This window comes from Sciurus vulgaris (assembly GCF_902686455.1).
Source record: "Sciurus vulgaris genome assembly, chromosome: 8".
Classification (NCBI taxonomy): Eukaryota; Metazoa; Chordata; class Mammalia; order Rodentia; family Sciuridae; genus Sciurus; species Sciurus vulgaris.
Window position 1 is genome coordinate 122,011,562 of NC_136468.1, and position 25,677 is coordinate 122,037,238.

At 44.5% G+C, this 25,677-nt stretch overlaps 1 protein-coding gene and 1 long non-coding RNA gene across 5 annotated transcripts in view; both read left to right on the forward strand.

Annotated features, from left to right (window-relative positions):
- GGT5 (gamma-glutamyltransferase 5) overlaps positions 1–6,313 on the forward strand; it is a 33,962-nt gene extending 27,649 nt beyond the window's left edge. For 3 of the 4 annotated variants that reach the window (XM_079150341.1, XM_079150344.1, XM_079150343.1), the window contains 6 exons: positions 1,114–1,250; positions 1,585–1,775; positions 2,182–2,288; positions 2,458–2,576; positions 2,714–2,824; positions 5,863–6,313. In XM_079150341.1, coding sequence (XP_079006467.1) covers positions 1,114–1,250; positions 1,585–1,775; positions 2,182–2,288; positions 2,458–2,576; positions 2,714–2,824; positions 5,863–6,009 — 812 coding nt within the window. In that variant the 3' untranslated portion in view covers positions 6,010–6,313. Of the gene's footprint in view, positions 1–1,113; positions 1,251–1,584; positions 1,776–2,181; positions 2,289–2,457; positions 2,577–2,713; positions 2,825–3,488; positions 3,513–5,862 lie in introns of those variants that run through there. The other variant, XM_079150342.1, reaches the window with a different exon arrangement.
- Positions 6,314–9,920: 3,607 nt separating this feature from the next.
- LOC306667608 lies at positions 9,921–11,575 on the forward strand. The gene is made up of 2 exons (XR_013765620.1): positions 9,921–11,386; positions 11,417–11,575. It is a non-coding gene; the product is annotated as an uncharacterized lncRNA (long non-coding RNA).
- Positions 11,576–25,677: the final 14,102 nt, after the last annotated feature.

Consider the following 25,677-nt stretch of genomic DNA (forward strand, 5'->3'; position numbering starts at 1 on the left):
AGTACCTTTCCACTTGAAGCTTGGATTCTCTTTGGCATATCTGAATTGCCAGCATCACACTTGTGTTAGTCAACATTTTGTTACTATAAGAAATATCTGAAATATATCAGCTTATAAAGAGAAAATGTTTATTTTGTCTCATAGCTTTAGAAGTTTCACTCTGTGATTTATTGGCCCCATTGCTTTTGGGCTTGGGGCAAGGCAGTACATCATGGAACATGTGGCAGAGTTAGCAGCTCATCTTATTGTGGCCAGGAAGCAAAAGAGAGCAAGGAAGAGATCAGCATCCCACAGTCCTCATCAACGATGCTCCCCAATGACCTAAAATCTCAACTAGACCTGACTTCTTAAAGTTTCACAACCCCTCCCACCCACAGCACCACACTGAAGACCAAGGCTTTTAACCCTTGGGTCTTTGGGGAGAGTCTAGATCCAGAGTCAAGCACTATGCTTGTACCTTAGGGCCTTAACTAAGTAAAATAAGTGTACTTGAACATAAGTACTCTGATATGGTGACAATTGATCTGAAATAGCTACTAAGTGACTAATGGGTAGGTAGTATATGCAGCACGGACACACTGAACAAAGGGATGATTTACATTGCAGATGGGATGGAATAGGGCAGCGTAAGATTTCAACATGCTATTCAGATTGACACACACCTTAAACTTAACAACTGCTGACTGAGGGTGTAGCTCAGTGGTAATATGCTTGCCTAGCATGTGTGAGGCCCTGAGTTCAATCTCTAGTAACACAAAAACAAAAAACTTATGAATTGTTTATTTCTGGAATTTTCCATTTAATATTTTCAGAATGGGGTTGACCTCAGGTAACCGAAACTGTGGAAAGCAAAGCATGGATAAGAGGTGCTACTGTATTAGCTTCTCTTCTCAGTGTGTCTTGTCTTGCAAGGATACATGTGATGACATTTAGGGCCCACCCACATAATCCAGGGTAATCTCTCAAATTCCTTAATTTAATATATTTTGTCATACAAGGTAATTGTCACTCTTGTGCTGTTCTGGGGATTAGGACATTGTTGAGTCTTTTTAGGGGACCAGCATTCAATTCATTAAGCAGAGTGACCCCCGCCTGCATCCTGCTCCCTCCCAGGGTTCAATTTCTCCGCGGAGTCAGTGGCTGGACCTGAAGGGAGAGTGAGCATGTATCATCACCTTGTGGAAACACTCAAGTTTGCCAGAGGGCAAAGGTGGCGGCTGTGGGACCCTCGCAGACACCCGGAGGTCCAGGTGAGGTTGCCTGGGATTAATGGTGAGTCTTCTTCCTCGCCCCAGGACTCATCATGAAAGGAGGGTCTGGCCTGGCTGGGAAGGCTAGAAGGATTTATATGTGGGTCTAGGCCAGGGTAGCCTGGGAGTGGTTCAGAGAAGAGAATATAGTGGTCCTGGTGTCTGGAAGGGATCCAAGTATGGGGGACAAGATCTGGGGATAGTCTGGGCACAAGGGAGACCCTTCTGCCCTCCAGGTAGAGGATCAACCAAAGGAGCTGAGTTTGTTCTACCCTCTGCTCTGAGGACCCTACCTGGCCCCTCACTGACCCTGTTACCTGCTTTCTTGCCCCAGAATGCCTCCAAGGACCTGCTAGGGGAGGCTCTGGCCCAGCACATCCGCCAGCAGATTGATGAACGTGGTGACCACCAGCTCAGTCACTACAACCTGGCCGGAGCCTGGGGCCACAGGATGGGCACCTCTCATGTGTCTGTGCTGGGAGAAGATGGGAGTGCTGTATCTGCCACCAGCACCATCAACACACCGTGCGTGGGGTTGGGAGCAGGCGGGCAGGCCCTTCTCCTTTGCTCCTGAGACCTAAATTCCCTCCATATCCATCTTGGTCTGTACCTCCTGACCTCCCCTTGCTCGTCCCCATGGGGCTGCACCTTGCCTTTGTTCTTTCTTTCCTCCAATGTGTCAAAAGGAATCATGCACAGGACATCTCTGCTGAAAAGGTTACTGCTGAATGGTACTGAGCCAGGACCTGCCTGGGATGGGCCTTATTCAGAAGGGTATCCTGATGAGGGAAGGAAAAAGGGGATTCTTGGGGTCTTGGGTGGCTCCAGGCTCCAGAATGATGGTAGAGAGCTGTAACATAAGGGATCCTGAGAAGCTGGTGCTCTGTGTTGATGGGAGTCCAAGCCCAGGCTCCGTCTCCCCTGCCTGCAGCTTTGGAGCAATGGTGTACTCGCCACGGACAGGCATCCTCCTCAACAATGAGCTACTGGATTTATGCTGGAGATATTCACCAGGTTCCAGTGTCACCCCGCCACCAGGTGAGAGCTAGGCCTCCAGTCTAACTTCCACAGGCACGCCCTGGGGAGAGGAGGGAAGGTGGGCAGCTGTGTGCCAATCTTAGGATGAGCCACTGTTTGCTCAGTGGTGAATGGAGACAGGGTGGGTTGTACTCCTGGAGAGTTTGGGTGATGCCTATTGGGTCCCCAGCTCCAGGCGAGCGGCCGCCATCATCCATGGTACCTTCCATCTTGGTCAACAAAGACCAAGGGTCCAAGCTAGTGATTGGTGGAGCTGGTGGGGAACTCATCATCTCTGCTGTGGTTCAGGTGAGTCTGGGAGTTTCTGACTAGAGTATCCCCTCTCTAGGTGACCTGTTGTCTGACCCTCTCTGGAGTTGGGGTGGGAGGGTTGGTATGGGGTGGCTGGTGACTTTTCCTCCCTGTATATTTCTTATCTCTCCCAGACCATCATGAACAAGCTGTGGCTTGGCTTTGACCTGACAGCAGCCATTGCAGCTCCCATCTTGCATGTCAACGACAAGGGCCATGTGGAGTATGAGCCCAGCTTCAGCCAGGTGAGGCTGAGTTCTGAGCCAGCACCCCAACCAATCAAGTCCATGCTACTCAGTGTCCTCTGGGACAAACTCAGCTTCTGTGTGTCTCAGGCCAGGCACTGTTCACCTTTGGGGGCTTTTGGCTATTGAGTTGAGAATCTCAGTGGGTGAGGCACTTGTCTTATCTCATGACCTCCAAGACAGATGCCTATGCAACTCCCCTTGGTTCCTGGTCTTTTATGTGATTTTTTTTTGGAAGCTAATTTTCCTGGCTATGACCTCTCACACTCTCCTTCGTGGTCATTTGTTTTCTTGTGTAGTTTGAAACTCTTATTTGGGAGTTTATTCATAAGAAGAAGTTATTTTTTCTCTGGGAATCTACAGAGTGATTTTTTTCCAGGTCACTGGGGATCATGTTGGTGTTAGTTCTTATAAACTTTTTTTTTTTTTTTTTGATTCCTCCAGCAAAGCACATGGTACAAGTCCAGGGGCTGAATTCTCTAGGCTGGCGATCCCTTCCCTCCCCAGATGGACAGTCAGCTTCCTTGGAGCATCTCAGGGCTGGTGGATGCCCATTTAAAAGCTAGCACTTTTTGAGGTTGCAAAATTTAGGTCTAGGGTCAGTTCAACTGACTGACCTCTGAGGTTCTCAAAGCAGCCTCTCTGTCTCAAAACTGTCTTCCAGGGTCATTAGAATCCTGAGGACTGTATACTGGGGCCTTTAGTTCAAGGTGGGTACATACAGAAGGTCCTCCATTCATGATGGTTTGTGTTAAGGATTTTTCAACTTTCCAATTGTTCAAATGTCATATGCATTTAGTAGAAATCATACTTCAGGGTGCACTAATTGTACATTAGTGGTGAGTACCCATAAAACCTTTATATTTTTCACTTTCAATCTAGTATGCAATAAATTATACAACATAATCGACACTTTATGATAAAATAGGCTTTGTGCTAGATGATTTAGCCCAACTGTGGGCTAAAGTAAGTGTTCTGAGCACCTTAAGGCTTGCTAAGCTAAGTTATGATGTCTGTTAGGTTAGGTGTATTAAATGCATTTTCCACTTGGGATAGTTTCAATTTGCAATGAATTTAACCCCACTGTAAGTGGAGGAGCATCTGTAGTGTCAGAGAATCTTGGTGTTCAGACCATGAGATTAAGGACCTCAACCTATTGGGTTGAGACTCTTGGAGTTTGAGGCTTCCCCTCCCTGTGTAGTTTCCTCCCAGTGACCTTGATTACTCTTTTGGAGCATCAGGGTCTAGAGAACTTAAGTCTGGAAGATCCAGCAGCCAGGGCACACCCCCTTAAGTTCTTCCTCTTTGACCTTGACTGAAGGTCCTTCCTTGGTGAACATCAATTCTCAGGCTCTCTGCAAACCTTGGAGACTGGGAACTGGGATTAATGGAATTCAGTGACCCATGAAGCCAAGATCGTCAACTCCCCTGGGAAGTCAGAGTGTCAGACATGTAGATCTAGGATTTTCCATGGAGAAAATTCTAAACCCTAAATTGGAGATTGTGAGTGTCCAAGGACTTTCACAGCCAGAGCCCAAGGAAAAGGCAAAGAGGTTCTTGGAGTTTGGCCACTAGATTCTGAGAAATGGGGCCTCTATGGACTGAAAATCTAGCTTTGGCTTCAGCAGTGAGGATCTTGGCCTACAAGTCAAAGGACATTGGGCGATTCATATGTCAGCACAGAGAAACTTAAAACTAAGAGTTCAGGTCCCCAAAGACCCTTCTCTGCCAGTGGCTCAGGTAGCGCATCATCCAGTGACCTCACATTGGAAGTCCTTGTTCTGAGAACTGCAGAGACATCTCTGTACCTGGATATCTCTGGAATCTTGGGCTCTTATGGGCAAGGTTCTTAGCCTATTAACCCAAAATGGTACCTGGAAACATGGGGCCAAAGAGGTACACGTCTAGGATTGTTGCCCCTTTATGGACTGATAAATGTGGGTAGGTGCTACTTTAAGGTAAAGTACTTAGTATCTTAGAAATGAGCACCTCAGGGTTAAGGGCCTATTTTGATCTCTAACAGCTTGAAAGTCCACAGATTCAGTGTCTTGAAGCTGAGCTACTAAGGCCCACGGCCTGAGTATCTCCCACTCCTAGATCACTCGTGTTTTTACCTTGGGGCACTAGTGTATTTGGATTCATGAGTGGCCAGAGTAGATTGGATCTGGAGCTTCCGGTTCTTCTCCTAGCTGAATCCTCCAACCATGGACCCTAAACTTATGAGTTTAAGATCAGAAGAATTTGACTACCACATTTCTGGGTGTCTAAGGTCTAGGTTCTTCTCATCTGTGTTTTGAGATTGTAGGTGCTATATGGTATAACAGTGCTCAAGTTAGCAGGCACATGACACTGTCTTCCTCAATGTGCCCAGGGATCCCTGGGCACAGAGACCCTAAGGCAGAGAGAAAGATCTTAAGTAGGGAATTTCCTCATGTATGAAGTGCTTTGTAGGCTTTACTTTCAAGAACCTCAAAATTGGGGACTTCTCAGCCTAAGTCCTTAGAAGCTACCTCCTCCATCAAAAATCTCCAGAACAGCTGGGTGTGGAAGCACACACCCATAATCCTAGTGGCTCAGGAGGTAGAGGCAGGAGGATTGCAAGTTCAAAGCCAACCTCAGCAAAAGCGAGGTTCTAAGCAACTTAGTGAGACCCTGTCCCCTAAATAAAATACAAAATTGGGCTGCGAATGTGACTCAGTGGTGGAGTGCACCTGAGTTCAATTCCTGGTACCCCCCACCAAAAAACCACAAAACCTCCAGAACTCCTCAGGTTTGCACTCTGAGGCCCTGGTATCTTCATGCCCAGGACCAAAATGCACTCAATGTCCATTTGGCTAGAGAGATGTCCCACTGCACAGTCCCCAGAGACAGATCTGCCTCTTTAACTCAGTCTTGATCTCTTCAGGCTGTGACCAGCACCCACCCCATCCACTACCCTCCCCTTTTTTGCTCTGTTTTCCTATTTCCTGTCCAGAGTCCCTCCCTTCTGGAGGTGGGCTGAACCCCACTCCCCTGTGAACATCTTCTCTCGTCTCTAGGAGGTACAGAAAGGGCTACAAGACCGTGGCCAGAACCAGACCCAGAAGATGTTTTTCCTGAATGTGGTCCAGGCTGTGTCCCAGGAGGACACCTGCGTGTATGCTGTATCTGACTGGAGGAAAAGTGGAGAGGCTGCAGGCTACTAAGGAGACAGCTCAGCTCAGAGCCAGGATTTGGCCCCACCATAAGACTTGTGCCTTCGCTGGAGAAGTTCATGGGAGAAAGCATTTTGGCAGGATCTAGACCCCTGGCAGGAGGGTCAACCTGGAACTAAAAGAGGCAGGAACTGGCCTTGCAGATGGATGACTGTGGGGGCTGACCCTTGTGCCTGACCCCTCCCCCATGGCCCCTGGTGGCCCTGCCTTGGCTTCTGCAGCATTCCCTTGGCCTCTTGCCCACCTTCTCAATCTGTGTATCCAACAGTCCAAGATTAAAGAGGAGCCAGATGTAGCCCTATTCAGTGATTCTGAGCAGGGGAGGGGACCCTCAGATAACACCCAGTGGGGCACATGCACACAGCAAGCTTCTATGGTCCTCTACAATGTACCACTACAGAGGTGGGGAACTGAGTCTCAGACAGGCTGGACCTCACCCAGGCCACCTCTGGACAGAGGCAAGCACCCCCCACATATACTCTGCTCCAGTCACAGCATTTTGGGGCACTCAGCTGTGTGGCTAGTCCCAGTCCTACCTGTGGTGGGAAGGCAAGGACCTGACCTGGAGCCCCTGCTCTACCAAACTCCTAAAGAGCCCTGAATCTTGTGTCCTCCATGTCAGGAAAATGATGGACAAAGCAAGACCCGAGACCCGTGGTATCCCCAGTACTCCATGTTCTTAACACCAATTTCCCTCATCCTTGGCAACACTGACATTTGGGATAAAATGATTCTTTGTGTTGGGAAGAGCAGCATCCCTAGCCTCTGTCTTCCTGATACAATAGCACCCACCACCACATACACCAAGATGTGACAACTCAAACTTGGGACAGTGCCATGTCACCCCTGGTTTTGCAAAACCAGTGAACCTCCCAACTGCTGTGAGTGACTTTGCCTGTTGCAAGGGCGGGCTGCCTGCCCTGAGGGCCACCCTAGATGGACCTGGGTGTCTTGCACAACAGTGGTTCCTGACAGCATTGGGTGTTTGTCACTCCAAAAGTGCTTCTGCGGTTGGTTTTAATCCATTCAGGTTACTATGATAAAAATACTATAAAGTGGGTGGCTTCTGGTATTTTACAGAACTTATCACTCATGTTTCTGGAGGCTGGAAAGTCTGAGCTGAAGGTTCCAGCAGGTTTGTTGTCTGGTGAAGGCCCACTTCCTCAAAGATGGCACCTTCTAGTTGTTTCCTTACATGTTAGAAGAGGCTAGATAGCTCTCTTTTATAAGGCACTGGAGTCATCCCTCATTATCTGTGGAGGACTGGTTCCCCGTCCTTCCAAGGCTACCAAAATCCATGACTCCTTAAGTCCCTTATATAAAATGGCATAGTATTTGCACATAACCTATGTACATTCTCCCAAACACTCTAAATCATCTCCAGATTACTTATAATACCTAATAACAAGTTGGGTGAAGCAGTGCACACCTATAATCCCACCACTCAGGAGGCTGAGGCAAGAAGATCACAAATTCAAGGTCAGTCTACGCAATTTAGTGAACAAGGCAGAAGTGGGAAGTGCTGGGGTGCAGCTCAGTGGCAGAATGTGTTCTTAGCCTGTGTGAGGCCCTGGGTTTAATCCCTAGTACTTCAAAACAACAACGACCAACCTAATGCAGTGTCAATGCTATGTAAGTAGTTGCTATACTGTATTGTTTAGGGAATAATGAAAAAGAAAAAGTCTGTACATACGTACGTATTTTTTTTCCTGGAAAAAAATATTTTTCAATGCTAAGACTCAAAAACAGGGCCTTTGTCTGTCTGTGCTAGGCAAGTGATCTACCATTGAGTTACATGTCCCCACCCCTTTGTGAATATTTTTGGTCTGTGGTTAGTTGAATCCATAGTTGTTTGAATCTGCAGATGCAGAATCCCTGGGCACAGAGGGCTGACCGTAATCCCATTTGTGAGGTTTCCACCCTCATGACATGATCACTTCTGAAGGTCCCATCTTCTAATACCTTCACACTGGTGATCAAGTTTCAACATATGAATTTTGGGGAGGACACAAACATTCAGACAGTTGAAGGGGTGCGCCTGTACTTGTCAGGGCCAAGGAACATGCTATACCACCTTTTCCTCTCATACCCCACTAGAGTTCAGTCAAGCAGGGAAGAGGTGGTTTTTAGTTTCTCACTGTGGCTGTAAGAAAATACCACAAATTCCTGGTTTAAAACAATAGATTGAACTAGTCACATGTGGCATGACGCCTGTAATTCCAGCAACTTTGAGAGGCAGAGGCAGGAGAATCATAATTTCAAGGCCAGCCTGGGTAATTTAACTAGAGCCCCTATCAAAAAGTAAATAAATAAATAAAATTTTTTAAAAATGGGGTTGGGGAAGTGGCTCAGCGATAGAGCATTCTGAGTTCGATTCCCAGTACTGTAATACATACATACATACAATAGAAGCCTGTAAGAGAATAAATTCAGTGGACTGAAAATCAAGGTGTTGGGGCAGACTTGCATTCTTTCTAGAGACTCAAGGGAAGAATCCGTTTCTTGCATTTCCTTGCCTTTCCCTAGTGGCCACATCATTTCGATCTCTTCCTCTGTGGTCACATGGCCTTCTCTGTATATGTCTCTCTCTCTCTGATGGGGATGGGTCTTGGTGGAGAATGAGTCTCAGAAAGCAGATAAAGACTGTGGTGGGGATAGAGGGCCTCCTCGTACAATCTCCCTCTTCAAAAATCCTTGATTTAATCCCATCTGCAAAATAACTTTTGCCATAAAAGATATCATTCATGGGCCAGGTGTGGTGGCACATGCCTATAATCCCAGTAACCCAGGAGACTGAGGCAGGAGGATTGCCAAGTTCAAGGCCAGGCTGAGCAACTTAGCAAAACCCTGTCTCAAAATAAAATTTTCAAAGAAGCTAGGCACAGTGGCACGTGCCTGTAGTCCCAGTGACTCAGGAGGTTGAGACAGAAGGATCACAAGTTTGAAGCTAGCCTCAGCAGGTTTAGTGAGGCTCTAAGCAACTTTGTGAGGCCATGTCTCAAAATTAAAAAAAAAAAGGGGGGTGGGTGGGCTGGGGCTGTAGCTCAGTGGGAAATCTGCCCTGGGTTTAAACCCCCAGATCCCCACTCAAAAAAAATTTTTTTAAAGAGTTGGGAATTTAACTCAGAGGTAGAGCACCCGGGCTCAATCCCCAGTACTGCAATAAATAAATAAATAAATAAATAAATAAATAAATATCATTCATTGGTTCTGGGGATCAGGACATGGCCTTATCTGGGGGCTACACATGTGAGAGAGGTTTAGATAGGACAGATTCCTCATTTGGGCTTGACTGGGTGGCTAGAGGTGGGGGTGTCTTACATATTAGGAGAAAGTCCTCGGGGCAAAAAATTCTTAGTTTGAGATGACCATGGGGCAGTCCTGCCATTATCACTGTGAATGTAGGGGTGGTGGTATCTGCTGTCAGGGTCTGGCTTTGGGAGTAAGGAGGTGACCTTAGAAAAAGGCAGGTCTGGTTCAGGGGTCCCAGGTTTGAATATAAGAGGAAAGTCCCTGAACTGCTTCAGATGTGGTAGGATCTGAGGATGCCCCATACCCTCAAGACCCTCATGTGGTGGCCTCACTGTAGATGGGCTCCCCAGCCACTGTCCCAGGGGCTTTGGCACATAAAGCAGGCGACAGAGTGTGTTAGTCAGTTCTTCATCACTGCGACAAAATTCCTGAGATATTCAATTTATAAGGATGAAAGGTTTATTTCGGCTGGTGGTTTCAGCGGTTTCAGTGCATGGACAACTGGCTATGTTGCCTTTGGGCCTTTGGTGAGGTAGAACATCGTGATGGAAGCACGTGGTAGAACAGCTGCTCACTTTGTGGCAGCCAGGAGGTAGGAGAGAAAGGAAGGGGCCAAGGTCCTAATATCCCTTTCAAGGGCACCACCCCCACACAAATGACTATATTTCTTCTACTAGGATCTGCCTACCAAAGTTTCCACTGCCTCCCAGTTGTTCCACCTATGTCTTCAAAACATGGCTTTTGGGGGATATTTAAGACTCAAACCATAATACAGAGCTTCTTCCCTTGTACCCATCAACCTAAAATAACAAAATGAGAGATTCTTCAGAGATACCGAGTTTATTTGGGAGAAGCAGACTATGAAGGGAATATGCTTTGGTATATTCAAGGAAGTAAAGGTGAGGGGGAGTTTATTTTTTTTTTTAATTTTATTTGTTCTAATTAGTTGTACATAACAGTAGAATGCATTTATATATTTTGATAGAGTGCAATCTCTCATTTTTCTGATTATACATATTGCAAGATCACATCGCTCATGCAGTCATGCATGTACACAAGGTAATAATGTCTGTTTCACTCTACTATCATTCCTGGTGATGGGGAGTTTTTAAAGGCAAACTGAGGAGGATTTCATAACTTGTTTTGAAATAACCATCTTTGGTACAAGAGTCAATAATGAGGGTGGTGTCAGCCCAAGGTCAAACAGACGGTTGTTGGATAGAAATATTTCTTTGTAAGGTTGCGGTGGCCTTTGTGCAAGGTTGTGGTTCTGGCAGACTTTTGTGACAGTTCTTGTTATCAGGCATACATGTGCAATATCCTCTCCTTCATCACCACCCCACTGTATTTATTTATTGTTAGAGTTTGACAGAAGTAACTCCACTGAGTTCTGATAACTTTTTTTAAATAAAAGTCTCAGGCCCAATTTTCATCAGCCTTAACAAGATCCTCTCCTGGCCAGTCTTTATAGTCAGGGGCAAGGATGGGGAGTAGTGACTGGCTTTAGGTCTAAGTGGCCTCCCTTGAGAGCTGCTGGTAGCATCCTTCTGTTCCAAAGCCAGGGGGCCAAAGGAAACCAAGAAAGAAGGAGGCTGCTGGGCACAACCCTCATCCATCGCATGGTAGGAACTTGACTCTGTGCTCCCAGACCAGACCTGCACCTGGCCCCAGGGTCCAAGGAGGCTGCCCAGAGCTGTCCTGGGAAGGCCTTGCATGTCCCTCTAAGCAGTGCTTCCCAATGGCACCCACAGAACATGATAACTTCACCCCTGCATGTCTAGAATGGAGAGGGGAGTCTTTTAGGTGTGCAACCCCAGATCTCTTTCCTAACTCACCAGTGCAGGGTACCCCCTCTGTACTCTTGACCATCCCTAGGGTTGTCTCCCACACTGAAGCTCAGTCACCATTTGTGAGGTGATGAATTCCTGCCCCAGCTCTGGTATGGTATTTAGAGGTGAGGCCTTTGGGAAATGATCATAGTATTAGGTAAATTTATTAGGATAGAACCTCCATCATTGAATCTTGTTTCCGTTATAAGAAGAGGGAGATTGGAGGACTGGAGGTAAAACCTCAGTGGTAGAGTAACTTGCCTAGCATGTATGAGGCCCTAACTTCAGTCTGCAGCATAGAAGAGAGAGAGGGAGAGAGAGAGAGCGAGCGAGAGAGAGAGAGAGAGAGAGAGAGAGAGAGAGAGAGAGAGAGAGACGGGGAGAGAGAGAGGACAGATACACAGAGACACATGCTCCCTGACTCTCACCATGTGATGCCTTGTGCCACTTTGGGACTCTGCCAGCAAAAAGGCCAATTACCTTGAACCTCCAGAACTGCGAGACAAATAAATATCTTTTCTTATAACTCACCCAGTCTGTGGTATTATATCATTGGCAATAGAAAATGGACTAATGGGTGGGTACAGTGATATGCCTGCTGGGTCAGTTGTCCCAGCTAATTGGGAGACTGAAGAAGAGGACCTACGTAAACACTGGAGTTCAAGACCAGACTGGGCAACATAGAGAAATGGAATCTAAAAACAAAAGCAAAGTGGTGGGCCAGGTGGTGCATGCCTGTAATCCCAGTGGCTCCAGAGGCTGAGGCAGGAGATTTGCAAGTTCAAAGTCAGTCTCAGCAACTTAGAGAGGCTCTAAGCAACTCAGCAAGACCCTCTCTCTGAATAAAATATAAAAAGGGCTAGGGATGTGGCTCAGTGGTTAAACGCCCCTGGGTTCAATCCTCAGTACCAAAAACAAAACAAAACAAACAACAAAAAGGAAAACAGCAGTTTCTAGCAGTGTACCAGACCCTAATAGGGTCAGGTGAAGCCACTGACCAAGATTCTACCAGTCATGGTGCAAACTGACCTACTTAGAAAGCACTGGGTGGAGGCTGAGGCAAGAGGATCCAAGGTCAAGGCCAGCATCAGCAACTTATGGAGACCATGTCTCAAAATAGAAAAGGACTGGGGATGTAACTTGGTGATTAAGTGTCCCTGGGTTCAGTCCCTGATACGAAAAAGAAAAGAAAAGAAAAGAAAGCACTGAGTGGATGGTCTATTTTACCCACCTCAATCCTGAAAGGAGCAGACTTGGATGTCTAACGAATATATGATAAGCCCCTAGTGGATGGCAAACCAAAAAAAAAAAAAAAGACCTAAGTGTCACGAGAGCGCTGCACCAAGGAGATAAGACACCATCTGGACCAGAACTGGAAACAAGCCAAGAAAAAGGGTATATAAACTCCCCTCTCAGACAGCTCCTCCGCTCAGCCTGACAAATCCACGTCAGCCAGGTTCGCGAGCCCCATCAACCATCCATCAGCCCAGACTGCTGAAACTCCGCTACTCTGACGGCTTCACGATCAGCAGAGACCTGCCGGTCCTCGATTCCCAGACCATCCGGAGGGAGTTCCAAGACCAGCTCTCCGACTAAGATAACGTCACATTCAGGGTTGTCGGAACCGACAAAGCAGAGAGGACTTTGGACTATTTGATTGAGGTGTGTTTATTTGCCATTCGATTTGATTGATGTGTGATATTAGAAAGATTAAGGTTTGTGTTATCCCGAGTGTATCAAATAAAGCCAATTTGTTTGGAACCAAATTCTAGTCACTCGCCTCTCTGCCACTCGCGACAAATCCACCATAGGATAGACCCTACTCTAAGTAAGTGACATGCACATTTACAAAAATGCAGAGTTCTTTTCCAACAGGGTATTGACTCCTGATTTGAATGCAGGCAGTGTCAGGCCCAGTTACATATAAAATCACTTAATTGCCTCAGGTAGACTACCCAGTACCTATGAAGTATGGGCAGCCCCATACCTGAAAATGCTTCATGTACAGATGGGTCCAGCAGGGGGAACCCAAGCACCTGAACTGTTGATGTAGCATGACCTGTCACTGACACTACCTGGTTTGAGACGGAAGAAAATGAGAGAAGCCAACTAGCAGAGCTACTGGCAGTATGGTTGGTAGTTACTCAGGTGCCATGGCCACTGGTTATTTGGACTGTACCAAAGCCTTACACTGCGGGTGGCACAATGCTAAATGGCACAATGGTCTGTAGTAAGAAGACCTTTCTGGGGAGCCTCAATGTGGCAACACATGTGAGAATGGCTACTTGCACCAGGGGCACAATTAGCCTGTACATCATGGTCCTGATGGCATTACGACCTCCGTTCCTGGAACTAGTGGGGGTGGAAGGAAAGAAAGAAAAAGAAAAAGAATGTGCTGAAAAGGTAAGTATGATCTGATGGTGGACCGACAGTGTCTGGGGCATCCATTTCTCAGGACGTGCTGCTCAGGATTGGGCCCAAACAAATGATGGCACTTTCATTTGCCATACAGCACTCAGGCCGCACGGTTGGTGGAGAGAAGGAATGGCTTATTAAAGCAGCAGGTATGCTCCCTATTAAGCAAACCCACCTTGGGCACTGGACCGAAGTCCTTAGAGAAGTGCCAACACACTTAAATGAGCACATGAATGGCACACTTTCTTCTTAAGGCCATCTGGAGACTCTGGTCCTCCCAAAGATAATCCAGGTCTAAGCCATGCATCCAGATGCAATACTTCCAGAGCTGATGCATGAACAGAGAGCGCTGCTGCTTTGTACACTACAAGCATTAACTCCAGGGTAGGGGACAGTTCAGTGGAGGTTCAAAGACTTATTCTCCTTGAATAAATCTGTTATTTCTTGTCATTGTGTGAGGAGCTATGGCTTACCCGACTAGGTCCCCATTGACCCTATTAGACTCCGAACCATGTGATCATGGCTTAGCCCCTAAGTGTACTAAAGGAAATACTTCAGAAAGCTAGAGTTGGCTTTTCAGACTGGCATGCCATTTTGCCATCAATTTTAGGAATCACTAAGGACTCCATCCTCTTGGCTGATGTGTGTGGCATGTGCCACTGCACTAGCCTCCAGCTGCTGCTCAGTGTGGTTGAGAAGAGATGATGCCACTAATTTTGTCTCATTGGATAGTGCATATTTTTCTTTATAGATCTGTACAAGACATTTATTTTTCTGTCCTTAGCTGTAGTCTCACCAAGCATAGTAGGGCGCACCTCTGATCCAAGCTAATCAGTAGACTAAGGCAGGAGGACCACAGGTTTGAAACTAAACTGAGCAGCTTAGTGAGACCCTGTCTCACAATTTAAAAAAATGGGCTGAGGAGTGTAGCTCAGTAGGATTCAATCCCCAGTATATAAAGAATAAAATAAAATAAAAAGTTGTGGTCTTTTGCTGTTTCTTTTCCCCCTGGTATCTGGACTTTACCAAAACAAAATTAATGCCAAGTTGATTTCCTATCCCTTCCATGGGAGATATGCTAAATTGCTGTTTGATTCCTGGGGTTTCTGGTAGGAAGAGTCGGTGGTTATTATCATTTGCATAACTGTTCTTTGTCTCTTTTCATGCATGTGTCTACCATTTTTGGGGACTCTGCTTACAAGCTGGACAAATGGGCTTGCAGCTCCCACCTAAGAGATGTTAAAACCCCTCACAGCCTCAGGGCAAGGGGCGGGGGAGAGGGGGCATGTGTGGTTGAAAGAGCTGATTAGCAGGAGTGGAATATATGGAGACAGTTTGACATGACTATAGCTCTCCTGAGTCTTAACCACTACAATTATCCTTGAATAACCCTGACTGGATTTTTCCTGCATAGTTTCTCAGAAAAACATAGATAAAACCATTACAGTCAAATGTGGGGCTTTACAATCAGATCCTGGCTCCAGGATGTACCTGGCTTTTCCATAATATCTTAAGATAAAACCAGGATGAAGTCACTTTTATCCTAACCCAAAATATACCCCTCTCTCTGACCCAAATTGTGAGATCAAACTGGTCTTGCTGATCCCAGAACCATGCTTCTGTCAATAAATTCCCCAATAAATTGTACTCTGTGCAATCCCAAATCTATTTGCCTTACTTTCTTTGGTCTTTGGTACCTTGGGGCCTCCTACACTAGGACTGGGTTATTCTGCAATAGCTCCTGCAGAATACAGTTAATGCAGGACTCAGAGGAAAATTTGTTGCTTTAAATAGTTGTGTCAAAGTAAATAAAGCATCTAATGTAAGAAGTTAGTACTTTAGGGAGGCTGAGGCAGGAGGATTATGAGTTCAATGCTAGCCTGGGCAACACAGTAAGACCTTATCTAAAAAAAAAGGAAAGAAAGAAAGAAGAGAAAAAAGAAAGTTAGTAAAGGAGCAATCAGAACCAATAAAGAATAAGGAAACCAGGCACCATGGCACTTGTCTCTGTAAGGCCCCCCAAAAGGAAACCCCAACTCTGTCCCATGGATCCACGGCAACTCCAATCAACCGCAGGAGGCATCACTTGATGCAAACCACAAGAGGTGTTTATTCCAGCGCGCTGGGACCCAACTCGTGACTCACGCAGGAGTGGAGGAGTCTAGTCCCTAGCAGAAAATCTTGTAGGTTTATAAAGGCAGAGACCACACATCGGGAGGGGTCGCACATGTAAGGGAAAAAAAGGGGAACCGGGAAATTCCAAAGGGGGTCTGAGTTGGCTGATAACATACAATATGTTTCACAATGTTTTACAACGGGGTGTAGATTCTGGTCAATAGTTTCTGGTAATCCTACTGTTTGAGCACTATCTGGCTATCTGGCTCAATTTTCTCTTTTACTCTCTGTTTGGGGCTGTTTCCTGGAACAGCTTTAAAGGCTTTGTTCCCATTACTGGGAGGGAGACCTTAGGGAGTTGAGATAAAACAGACAGCTTAAAAAATGTCCATTCTTTCACTCTAATCCCAGCAACTCAGGAGGCTGAGGCAGGAGAATTGCAAATACAAGGCCAACCTCAATAATTCAACAAAGTGCTAAACAACTTAGGGAGACCCTGGTGGAAAATAAGAAAACTAAAAAAAGGGGTTAGGAATGTAACTCAGCGGTAGAGTGCTACTGGGTTTAATCCCCAGTAGAACAGAACTAAAATACAATATTAAAAAGTGCTGGGAGGCACACACACACACACACACACACACACACACTTGAAGCTGGAATTAAGGACAGGTAGTTAGTGTAGAAATAGGAAATAGGGGATCGGGTCAAATAGAAGAAATGAAGCCATGAAGCCATCTGCCTCTGGAAGTTGGAGATTGTTCCTGGAAGAATGGAATGTCAAGGATCTCCAGAACCCACTGATTACCAAATTTACCTGCCTTTATTAAGGACTGCAAGCATGGAGCTGCCAATTAATGCCCCCTGGGCCTTGATCTGCCTGAATCACCTTGGCCCTCCCCCTGCCCATGGTTTCTCACATAATGCAAAACCAGGCCTAGTCACCTAGGCAGGAAGGAGAGATAAGGGGGAGAGAACTGGAGAACAAAAGAGACTTTAACCTATAAAAGATGTAGGGTGCGCTCACTTCTTGGGACTTTAGAACATTAGCCATGGCCCCCTTCTTCCTGCCGGGAGAAGTCTGTATTATTACCTTTAAATAAAATCTGCTTAATATGCTTGCCTTGGCGTGCTCCTCTAGTGTTCAAACTTCAACATTAGAAGGAGCAGAACTCGTCACTGGTGAACGGTGGTATCACACTGACTCTCATACATATACGATTCCGATAAAAATAATATGAATAGGTGATAAAAGAAATGATATTAAGTTGTGTGTGGTGGTATAGCTATTTGGGAGGCTGAGGCAGGAAGATCTCAAGTTCAAGGCCAGCCTCATCAGCTTAGTGAGACCCTGTGGATGTAGCTCAGTGGTAGAGCATCCCTGGGCTCAATTTCCAAATAAAAATAAATAAATAAATTTAAATAAATATAAAAGACTGGGACTATAACTCAGTGGCAGAGTGCTTACTTAGCATGTGGGAAGCTGTGGGGCAAAAAAGAAATAATATTCAACAAGTGAAAAATGATGATAAATGATATGCATATGTGAATCTGGTTCTAAAAAGTGTATGGAGTTTTTCTTTGTTCTTTTTCTTTTTGTAGTGCTGGGGATCAAACCCAGAACCCTGTACATTCCTGGCTCCACCACTGAGCTATGTATGTCTCTACCCCTGGATATTTCTTATACTGTTTTAATTTTTGTCATTTTTTAAAGTTTGAGATTATCACCAAATAAAAAATGTTAAATTTTATGTTAAAAAGGGGGAGTGGGCTGGGAGGCCAGGTGCAGTGCAGATACCTATAATCCCAGCAGCTCTGAAAACTGAGGCAGATGGATCCCAAACTCAAAGACAGTCTCAGAAATTTAGTAAGAGCTAAAGCAATTTTGTGAGACCCTGTCTAAAAATAAAATATTGAAAGGGTTGGGGATATGGGCCTGTGGTTAAGTGCCCTGGGTTCAATTTCTGAAAATAAATAAATAAATAGGGCTATGCCTGCTCCTGCAGAATACTCAAGGGTTCAATTTCCAGTACCACAAAAGAAATAAACAAATTAAATAATAAATGATATTGAAGAGGGAAATATTTATTTTTAGCTTTGGTCTTTGTAAGAGTGTTATTGGTCTCTGTAAGAGCACTATTTAAATACTTGTTCAAATTGTAACATTTATGTGCTAGGTATAAGTATAAGTTATACTTAGTTATCTTGAGAAACTCCTGCCTGTGATAAAGGTCATTTCCCAATATCACTTACAGATGTTCCTCTGCCTTTGTTGTGGTTTGATAAATTATTTATTGCAAGAATTCCTGCTCATGGTCCTTTGTCACATGGGCCAAGAATTAAAATCCACCAGTGTTATACTGGTTTAAAAATTACTTCAAATTTCCTATAAAATCCCTGTGTAACCTCAACTCAGGGCCAAGAATTTCAGAGAACTAATTCATCTGGGTCTGCCAACGCAATAAACCTGCATTCTCCAACCTTCCAAGTGGTGCTTGGTCTCTTGCTGAACATGATTTCCACAATACAATCATATAAATATCACAAGAAAAAGTTAAAACAATTTCATTTGCTTTCTTAGAGTACGAAATGCCTTTTCAGGTATGCCATAAAGCCAAAAAGCCATAAAAGAATAAATTGAGCCCAACACAAAGAAGTGATAAATGTCTGAGGTGATAGATATGCCAGTTACCCTGATCTGTTCATTATGCATTGTATACGTGTATTGAAATGTCACATTGTACTCCATAAATAGGTACAATTACTATGTCAATTCAAAATAAAAATAAATCCAGGTGCCACTGTAATTTCAGTGGCTTAGGAGGCTAAGGAAGAAGGATCACAAGTTTGAAACCAATCTCAGCAATTCAACAAGACCCTAAATGACTTAGTGAGAACCTGCTTCAAAATAAAAGATTAAAAAAGGCTGGGGATGTGGTTCAGTGGTTAAGTGCCTTGGGTTGAATCCGTGGTACCTAAATAAATAAATAAAATATACAAAAAAGTCAAAAAAACCTTAAAATATGAGCTGAATGTGTTGGCACACCCCTGTAGTTCCAGCTACTCAGGAGTCTGAGGCAGGAGGATCACTTGCACCTGCAAGTTTGACACCAGCCTAGGAGTAGTGAGAACATGTCTCCAAAAAAAAAAAAAAAAAAAAAAAAAGAAGAAGAATCCCTGGGCCGGGGATATAGTTCAGTGGTAGAGCTTTGAATGAGTGAGGCTTTGGGTTTGATCCCCAGTGCAGGGTTATGGAAAATAGCATTCCTACAAGATAACCCCTAAAGAAAAATGGAGAGAGGTGCAGCTCAGGAGGAGGGAGGGGAAACCAACCAAGGATTAACTTCCAAGCAAATCTTTTCCTAATACATGGGACCTAAAGGAAAGGGGCATCTCTAAGTGCTGGGCCCTGGACTTTGACATTTCCCCATTGCAAATTAGCCTAAATGGAGGCACAGCAAATATTGAAACTCTGGATCCCAGAGAAAGCAAAACAATGGGCAAGATTTGAATTCTCATCCTTCAGGATCTGGACTCCTATCTCCCCAGATAATAATGAGTTTCAACTTTTACAAGTACCCTCCTAAGTTAAAGTTTTTTGTTTTTTGTTATTTGTTGTTTTTTTGAGGCAGATATTTATTCAAAGTTAAAGTTTTAACCTGTACAACTAGCCCCTGACTATCCAAACTGCATGTCTGCAGTCTCCAATGAAACTATAAAATCCAGACTCCTTATGTAACTTGGGGGGCTGGCTCCATGCCTGGAAAATGGGCCCTCCCATGGCTGATTGATGGACCTCATTGCAGAATAAAGAAAATCTTGCTGATCCAAGGTTTGCTTCCTGTTTCCTGCCTCCATCGTTTGTGAGGCATGAGCTTACACCCAGCGCTGCAAAAGCAACAAACAAATAAATAGAAATTAAAAGCACCCAGAAAACCACTCCAGATGTGGGAACTCACACAAGAGATTTTACTAAGCAGATGAGCAGAGTGTCTGCCCTTAAGGACAAGGGGGTGTGGAAATGGTAGGGGAGCGATTCTTAAGTAGTGGAAAGTTGTGGGCTACTAAAAATCTGACCAATGACTGATGAGGAAGTCCACAGGCTAACAACCCAGGTTGTAAAATGGTGTGGGGGGAATGGGGAGGGCAGAATAATGGCCGCAGCAAAATGGCAGGGGAGAAATTGTTGCAGCCTTGTTAACTCATTGTCCCTTTGTTCCCCTGTTTTTGTTTTTTGAGAAGATCCCTTTTGGGCATATGGACGAAGATCCATCTTCAGTAACTACTTCTGCTGGGTATGGGCATAGAGCTGATTCAGGGGAGGGAGATGTCATTGCAGTCGGCAGAGGTTGGGGATAGTTCCCCTTGGGAGTGCACTTGTATCCAGGTTTCAATTCTTCTTTATGAGGTCCTGATAGTCCTGTAATACAAGATGATTAATAGTATGATAAGAAATTTTTTGAATCTGATTTTGTGCAAACTTCAATGCACAGGGGGGCAAAAGCCAATATGATGGTAATTATAAAGAGTGGGGGACATAAATGGGAGAATAAGTTGCTGTAATTGGCCCAAAAAGGGCCATGAGGATCCTCAGGTAAGTTTGTTCCTTCTCTTCTCCAAGTCCTCCTGCAGCTGTTTGATCTTGTCCCTAAACACCTGATTGGTTGACATAGAAATAGCTCTCTTCCTGTGAGCCCTTCCCTTTTTCTAGTGAACCCACAGGTGGCTTCCATTGGAAGATATGCACCTGGAAGCAAATTGGAAGAGAGTCACTCCTGATAATTTTGGGGTGATATCCACCTGCTCTGAAGGGATGTTGTTGAAAGCTGAAGAGTTATTAAAGTCTAGGGTGCTAGCCAGGAGATGAGAGAACCCTGCTCTCATGCACATCCAACATCCCTGTGCCATAAGAGGGTTAGTTAAATTGAGTATGTGGTTTGTGGTGGCAACTATCTGTGTTAAGAGTGGATCCTCTGAGCATCGACTGTGAACATATATAAAATGAGTAAAACATCCCTGGGGACAGTAGAAGTCAGTGTTCCAGCAGTCCTTTGGGTAATCTGGGAGGGAGGAAATGGCTGGCACCTGGACAGATCTATTGAGGAAAACTTCAATAGTTATGAAAATGGCAGACAGGGCAAATGGTGGGAAGGCAAGAATGTAGTTGGCAGTCCAGTCCTCATGGCTGAGTGTGGTTGTCTGGTGTCTCCGTGTTCTGGACCTTGGTCTCCGGAATGGGAAGAGGGGTGGAGAGCTTGATGGCCTTCAGCCTGAGGTGGAGGGGTCCTATTGGGGTGGCTGAGTACTGGATGGAAGAAGTTTGAGGGTTAGAAGCTGGAAAGGAGTTTGTGGATTGAGAGTAGAGCTTAACCCAAGAAATGTATAGCCATCCTGGTAAGCCTCGCACCTTGACAGTAGTTGGCATAGCCAGGATCACTGTATGGGCTCCCTGCCATTTGGGAGATAGAGGAGCTGTAGCCTCCTGAGGAGTGATAAGAACTTGGTCTTCTATTTGAAGAGATTGAGCCAGAGTACCAGACAAGTGGCAAGGCAGGGAGGAGTCGGAGTAATTCCATAGGAATTCCCGAATGTGGTTTAGGAGAGGAATAGATATATGAGAAAGAAGAGGGGAAGGAAGGGGCACTATCCCAGGGGGAAGGATGGGGCAACCATACACAGCTCAAAAGGGGATATATTGGCAGGTTTCTTTGGGAGTAAGCAAAGACGCAGAAGAGCAAGAGTCAAGAGTTTAACCCAGTCAAGGTGAAGTTCTAAAGAAAGTTTGGTTAAGACATTTTTAAGAGTTTGGTTTATTTGTTCTACTTTACCCAGTGACTTTGGGTGGAAGGGAATGTGGAAATACCAAGGGACTCCAAAAGCTTTGGCAAGTTGTTGGGAAATTCGGGAGATGAATTCAGGCCCATTATCTGATTGGAAGGAGGTAGGCACTCCAAAGTGAGGAATGATTTTATGAAGGATGAAGGTAGAGACAGTGCCCTTTTGTTCGAGGTGGGGATGGTTTCAGCCCATATTGAGAAGGTGTCTGCCATGGCCAAAAGGTATTTAGATTTTCTTACTGTGGGCATGTGAGTGAAGTCAAGCTGCCAGTCTATCCCTGGAATGGTGCCTTGGACCTGGTGCGTCAGAAAAGTGGGGTGATCTAAGGGCTGTAAGATTGGTTCATAGGCAAGCTTCACATGCAGAGGAGAGTTCCTTCAGAAATGAGATGTCAGAGAAGGATAGCTGCAAATGAGTATTAGCGAATTGTGAGAGCAAAGAAAGGTTGGGTGGAATAGATGGTGGATGTAGTAAAGTATCTCCCTATTGGGGGGGCGGTGGAGGTAAGGGATCATGGAGAGTCATGATGGGGGCTGGTGTGGATTATAGGACAACACTTCTAATCTCCTCATCTGCCTTGTTGTTGCCTGAGGAGATGAATGATTGGTCTGTCTGATGGGCCCGGCAATGTACAAGGCCTATGATTGCTGGGAGGTGAAGAGCCTCAAGGAGGTTTAGGATGTAGCTAGAGTTGGTGATGGAGTTTCCTTATGTGGAAAGAAGGCCCCTCTCTTTCCAAATGGTGGCATGGGAAAGGATAATGAGAAAAGCGTATTTGGCGTCAGTGTAGATTGTGAGGGATTCTTCCTTTGTGAATGCGGGGGTGAGGGCGATAGTTCCACCAGTTGGTTGGTGGTGTTGTTAGGTAGTGGTCCTGACTCTACAACCTTTTCTGGGGAGACAATGGCATATCCAGCCCATTGGATCCCTTCATGGAGAAAAGAACTCCCATCAGTGAACCGTATGAAAGTGGGATTTTGTAAGGCCCCCTCCTGAACATTGGAGGGGAGGGGGAGTAATTCTTCCAGAATCTCAAGGCAGCTATGGGTTGCTGAAGCATGTATGTTGGAAGGCAGGGGTAAGAGGGTGGCTGGATTTAAAGGAAGGCATGTCTTAAAGGAAATGAAAGAGTCCTCAATAAGAGCAGTTCGCAAAACTAACACCCAAGAGGGTGGTAGAGTTTGCAGACCCTTGTAAGTAAGAAACTCAAACAGATAATGAGGTGAGAGCACCTCATTTGGGGCTCCTTAGTGGGAGCCCCAAAGGAAAGATTTTTTTTCTTATTGTAAACAAATGGGATACATGTTGTTTCTCTGTTTGTACATGGCGTAAAGGCATACCATTTGTGTAATCATAAATTTACATAGAGCAATGTTGTTTGATTCATTCTGTTATTTTTTCCCTTCCCCCCACCCCTCCCACCCCTCTTTACCCTCTATACAGTAGTTCCTTCCTCCATACTTGCCCCCCTCCCTAACCCTAACTCTAACCCTTCCCTCCCCCCCATTATGTGTCATCCTCCACTTATCAGCGATATCATTCGTCCTTTGGCTTTTTGAGATCGGCCTATCTCACTTAGCATGATATTCTCCAATTTCATCCATTTGCCTGCAAATGCCATAATTTTATCATTCTTTATGGCTGAGTAATATTCCATTGTATATATATACCACAGTTTCTTTATCCACTCATCAATTGAAGGGCATCTAGGTTGGTTCCACAGTCTGGCTATTGTGAATTGAGCAGCTATGAACATTGATGTGGCTGTATCTCTGTAGTATGCAGATTTTAAGTCCTTTGGGTATAGGCCAAGGAGTGGGATAGCTGGGTCAAATGGTGGTTCCATTCCAAGTTTTCTAAGAAATCTCCACACTGCTTTCCAGAGTGGCTGCACTAATTTGCAGCCCCACCAGCAGTGTATGAGTGTACCTTTCTCCCCACATCCTCGCCAACACCTGTTGTTGCTCGTATTCTTGATAATCGCCATTCTAATTGGGGTGAGATGGAATCTTAGGGTGGTTTTGATTTTGCATTTCTCTTATTACTAGAGATGTTGAACATTTTTCCATATGTTTGTTGATTGCTTGTAGATCTTCTTCTGTGAAGTGTCTATTCATTTCCTTAGCCCATTTGTTGACTGGACTATTTGAATTCTTGGAGTAGAGTTTTTTGAGTTCTTTATAGATTCTGGAGATTAGTGCTCTATCTGAAGTATGATTGGCAAAGATATTCTCCCACTCTGTAGGCTCTTTCTTCGCAGTGCTGATAGTTTCCTTTGCTGAGAGAAAGCTTTTTAGTTTGAATCTATCCCAGTGGTTGATTCTAGCTTTTATTTCTTGTGCTATGGGAGTCCTGTTAAGGAAGTCTGGTCCTAGACCAACAAGGTGAAGATTTGGACCTACTTTTTCTTCTATAATCTGCAGGGTCTCTGGTCTGATTCCGAGGTCCTTAATCCATTTTGAGTTTAGTTTCGTGCATGGTGAGAGATATGGGTTTAGTTTCATTCTGTTGCATATGGATTTCCAATTCTCCCAGCACCATTTGTTGAAGAGGCTATCTTTTCTCCATTGCATATTTTTGGCCCCTTTGTCTAGTATGAGAAAATTGTATTTATTTGGGTTTGTGTCCGTGTCCTCTATTCTGTACCATTGATCTACCTTTCTATTTTGGTACCAATACCATGCCGTTTTTGTTACTATTGCTTTGTAGTAGAGTTGAAGATCTGGTATTGCAATACCCCCTGTTTCACTCTTCCTGCTAAGGATTGCTTTAGCTATTCTTGGTTTCTTATTCTTCCAGATGAATTTCATAATTGCTTGCTCTATTTCTGTAAGGTACACAATTGGGATTTTAATTGGAATTGCATTGAATTTGTATAGCACTTTAGGTAGTATGGCCATTTTGACAATATTAATTCTTCCTATCCAAGAACATGGAAGATCTTTCCATCTTCTAAGGTGTTCTTTAATTTCTTTCTTTAGTGTTGTACAGTTCTCATTGCAGAGGTCTTTCACCTCTTTTGTGAGATTGATTCCCAAGTATTTCATTTTTTTCGAGGCTATTGTGAATGGGGTAGTTTTCCTAATTTCTCTTTCTGAAGATTCATCACTTAGGTATAAAAATGCGTTGGATTTATGGGCATTGATCTTGTAACCTGCTACTTTACTGAAATCACTTATGAGTTCTAAGAGTTTTCTGGTGGAATTTCCAGGTTCCTCTAAATATATAATCATGTCATCAGCGAACAGGGATAGTTTGAGTTCTTCTTTTCCAATTCGTATCCCTTTAATCTCTTTGGTTTGTCTAATTGCTCTGGCCAGAGTCTCAAGAACGATGTTGAATAGAAGTGGTGAAAGAGGGCATCCCTGCCTTGTTCCAGTTTTTAGGGGGAATGCTTTCAGTTTTTCACCATTTAGAATGATATTAGCCATGGGCTTAGCATAAATGGCCTTTACAATGTTAAGGAATGTTCCCACTATCCCTATTTTTTCTAGTGTTTTGAGCATGAAGGGGTGCTGTATTTTATCAAATGCTTTTTCTGCATCTATTGAAATAATCATGTGATTCTTGACTTTAAGTCTATTAATATGGTGAATTACGTTTATTGATTTCCTGATGTTGAACCAACCTTGCATCCCTGGGATGAAACCCACTTGATCATGGTGCACTATCTTTTTAATATGTTTTTGTATGCGATTTGTTAAAATTTTGTTGAGAATTTTTGCGTCGATGTTCATTAAGGATATTGGTCTGAAATTTTCTTTCCTTGATGAGTCTCTGTCTGGTTTAGGTATCAGTGTGATATTGGCTTCATAGAATGAGTTTGGGAGGGTTCCCTCCTCTTCTATTTTATGGAATACTTTGAGAAGTATTGGAATGAGCTCTTCCTTAAAGGTTTTGTAGAACTCGGCTGAGAACCCATCTGGTCCCGGACTTTTCTTTGTTGGTAGGCTTTTGATGACTTCTTCTATTTCAGTACTTGAAATTGGTCTATTTAAATTGTTTATGTCCTCCTCATTCAGTTTAGGCAATTCATATGTCTCTAGAAACCTGTTGATGTCTTCGAAATTTTCTATTTTGTTGGAGTATAGATTTTCAAAATAGCTTCTAATTATGTTTTGTATTTCCATCCTGTCTGTTGTGATATTTCCTTGTTCATTCCAAATTTTAGTGATTTGGGTTTTCTCTCGTCTTCTCTTTGTTAGTGTGGCTA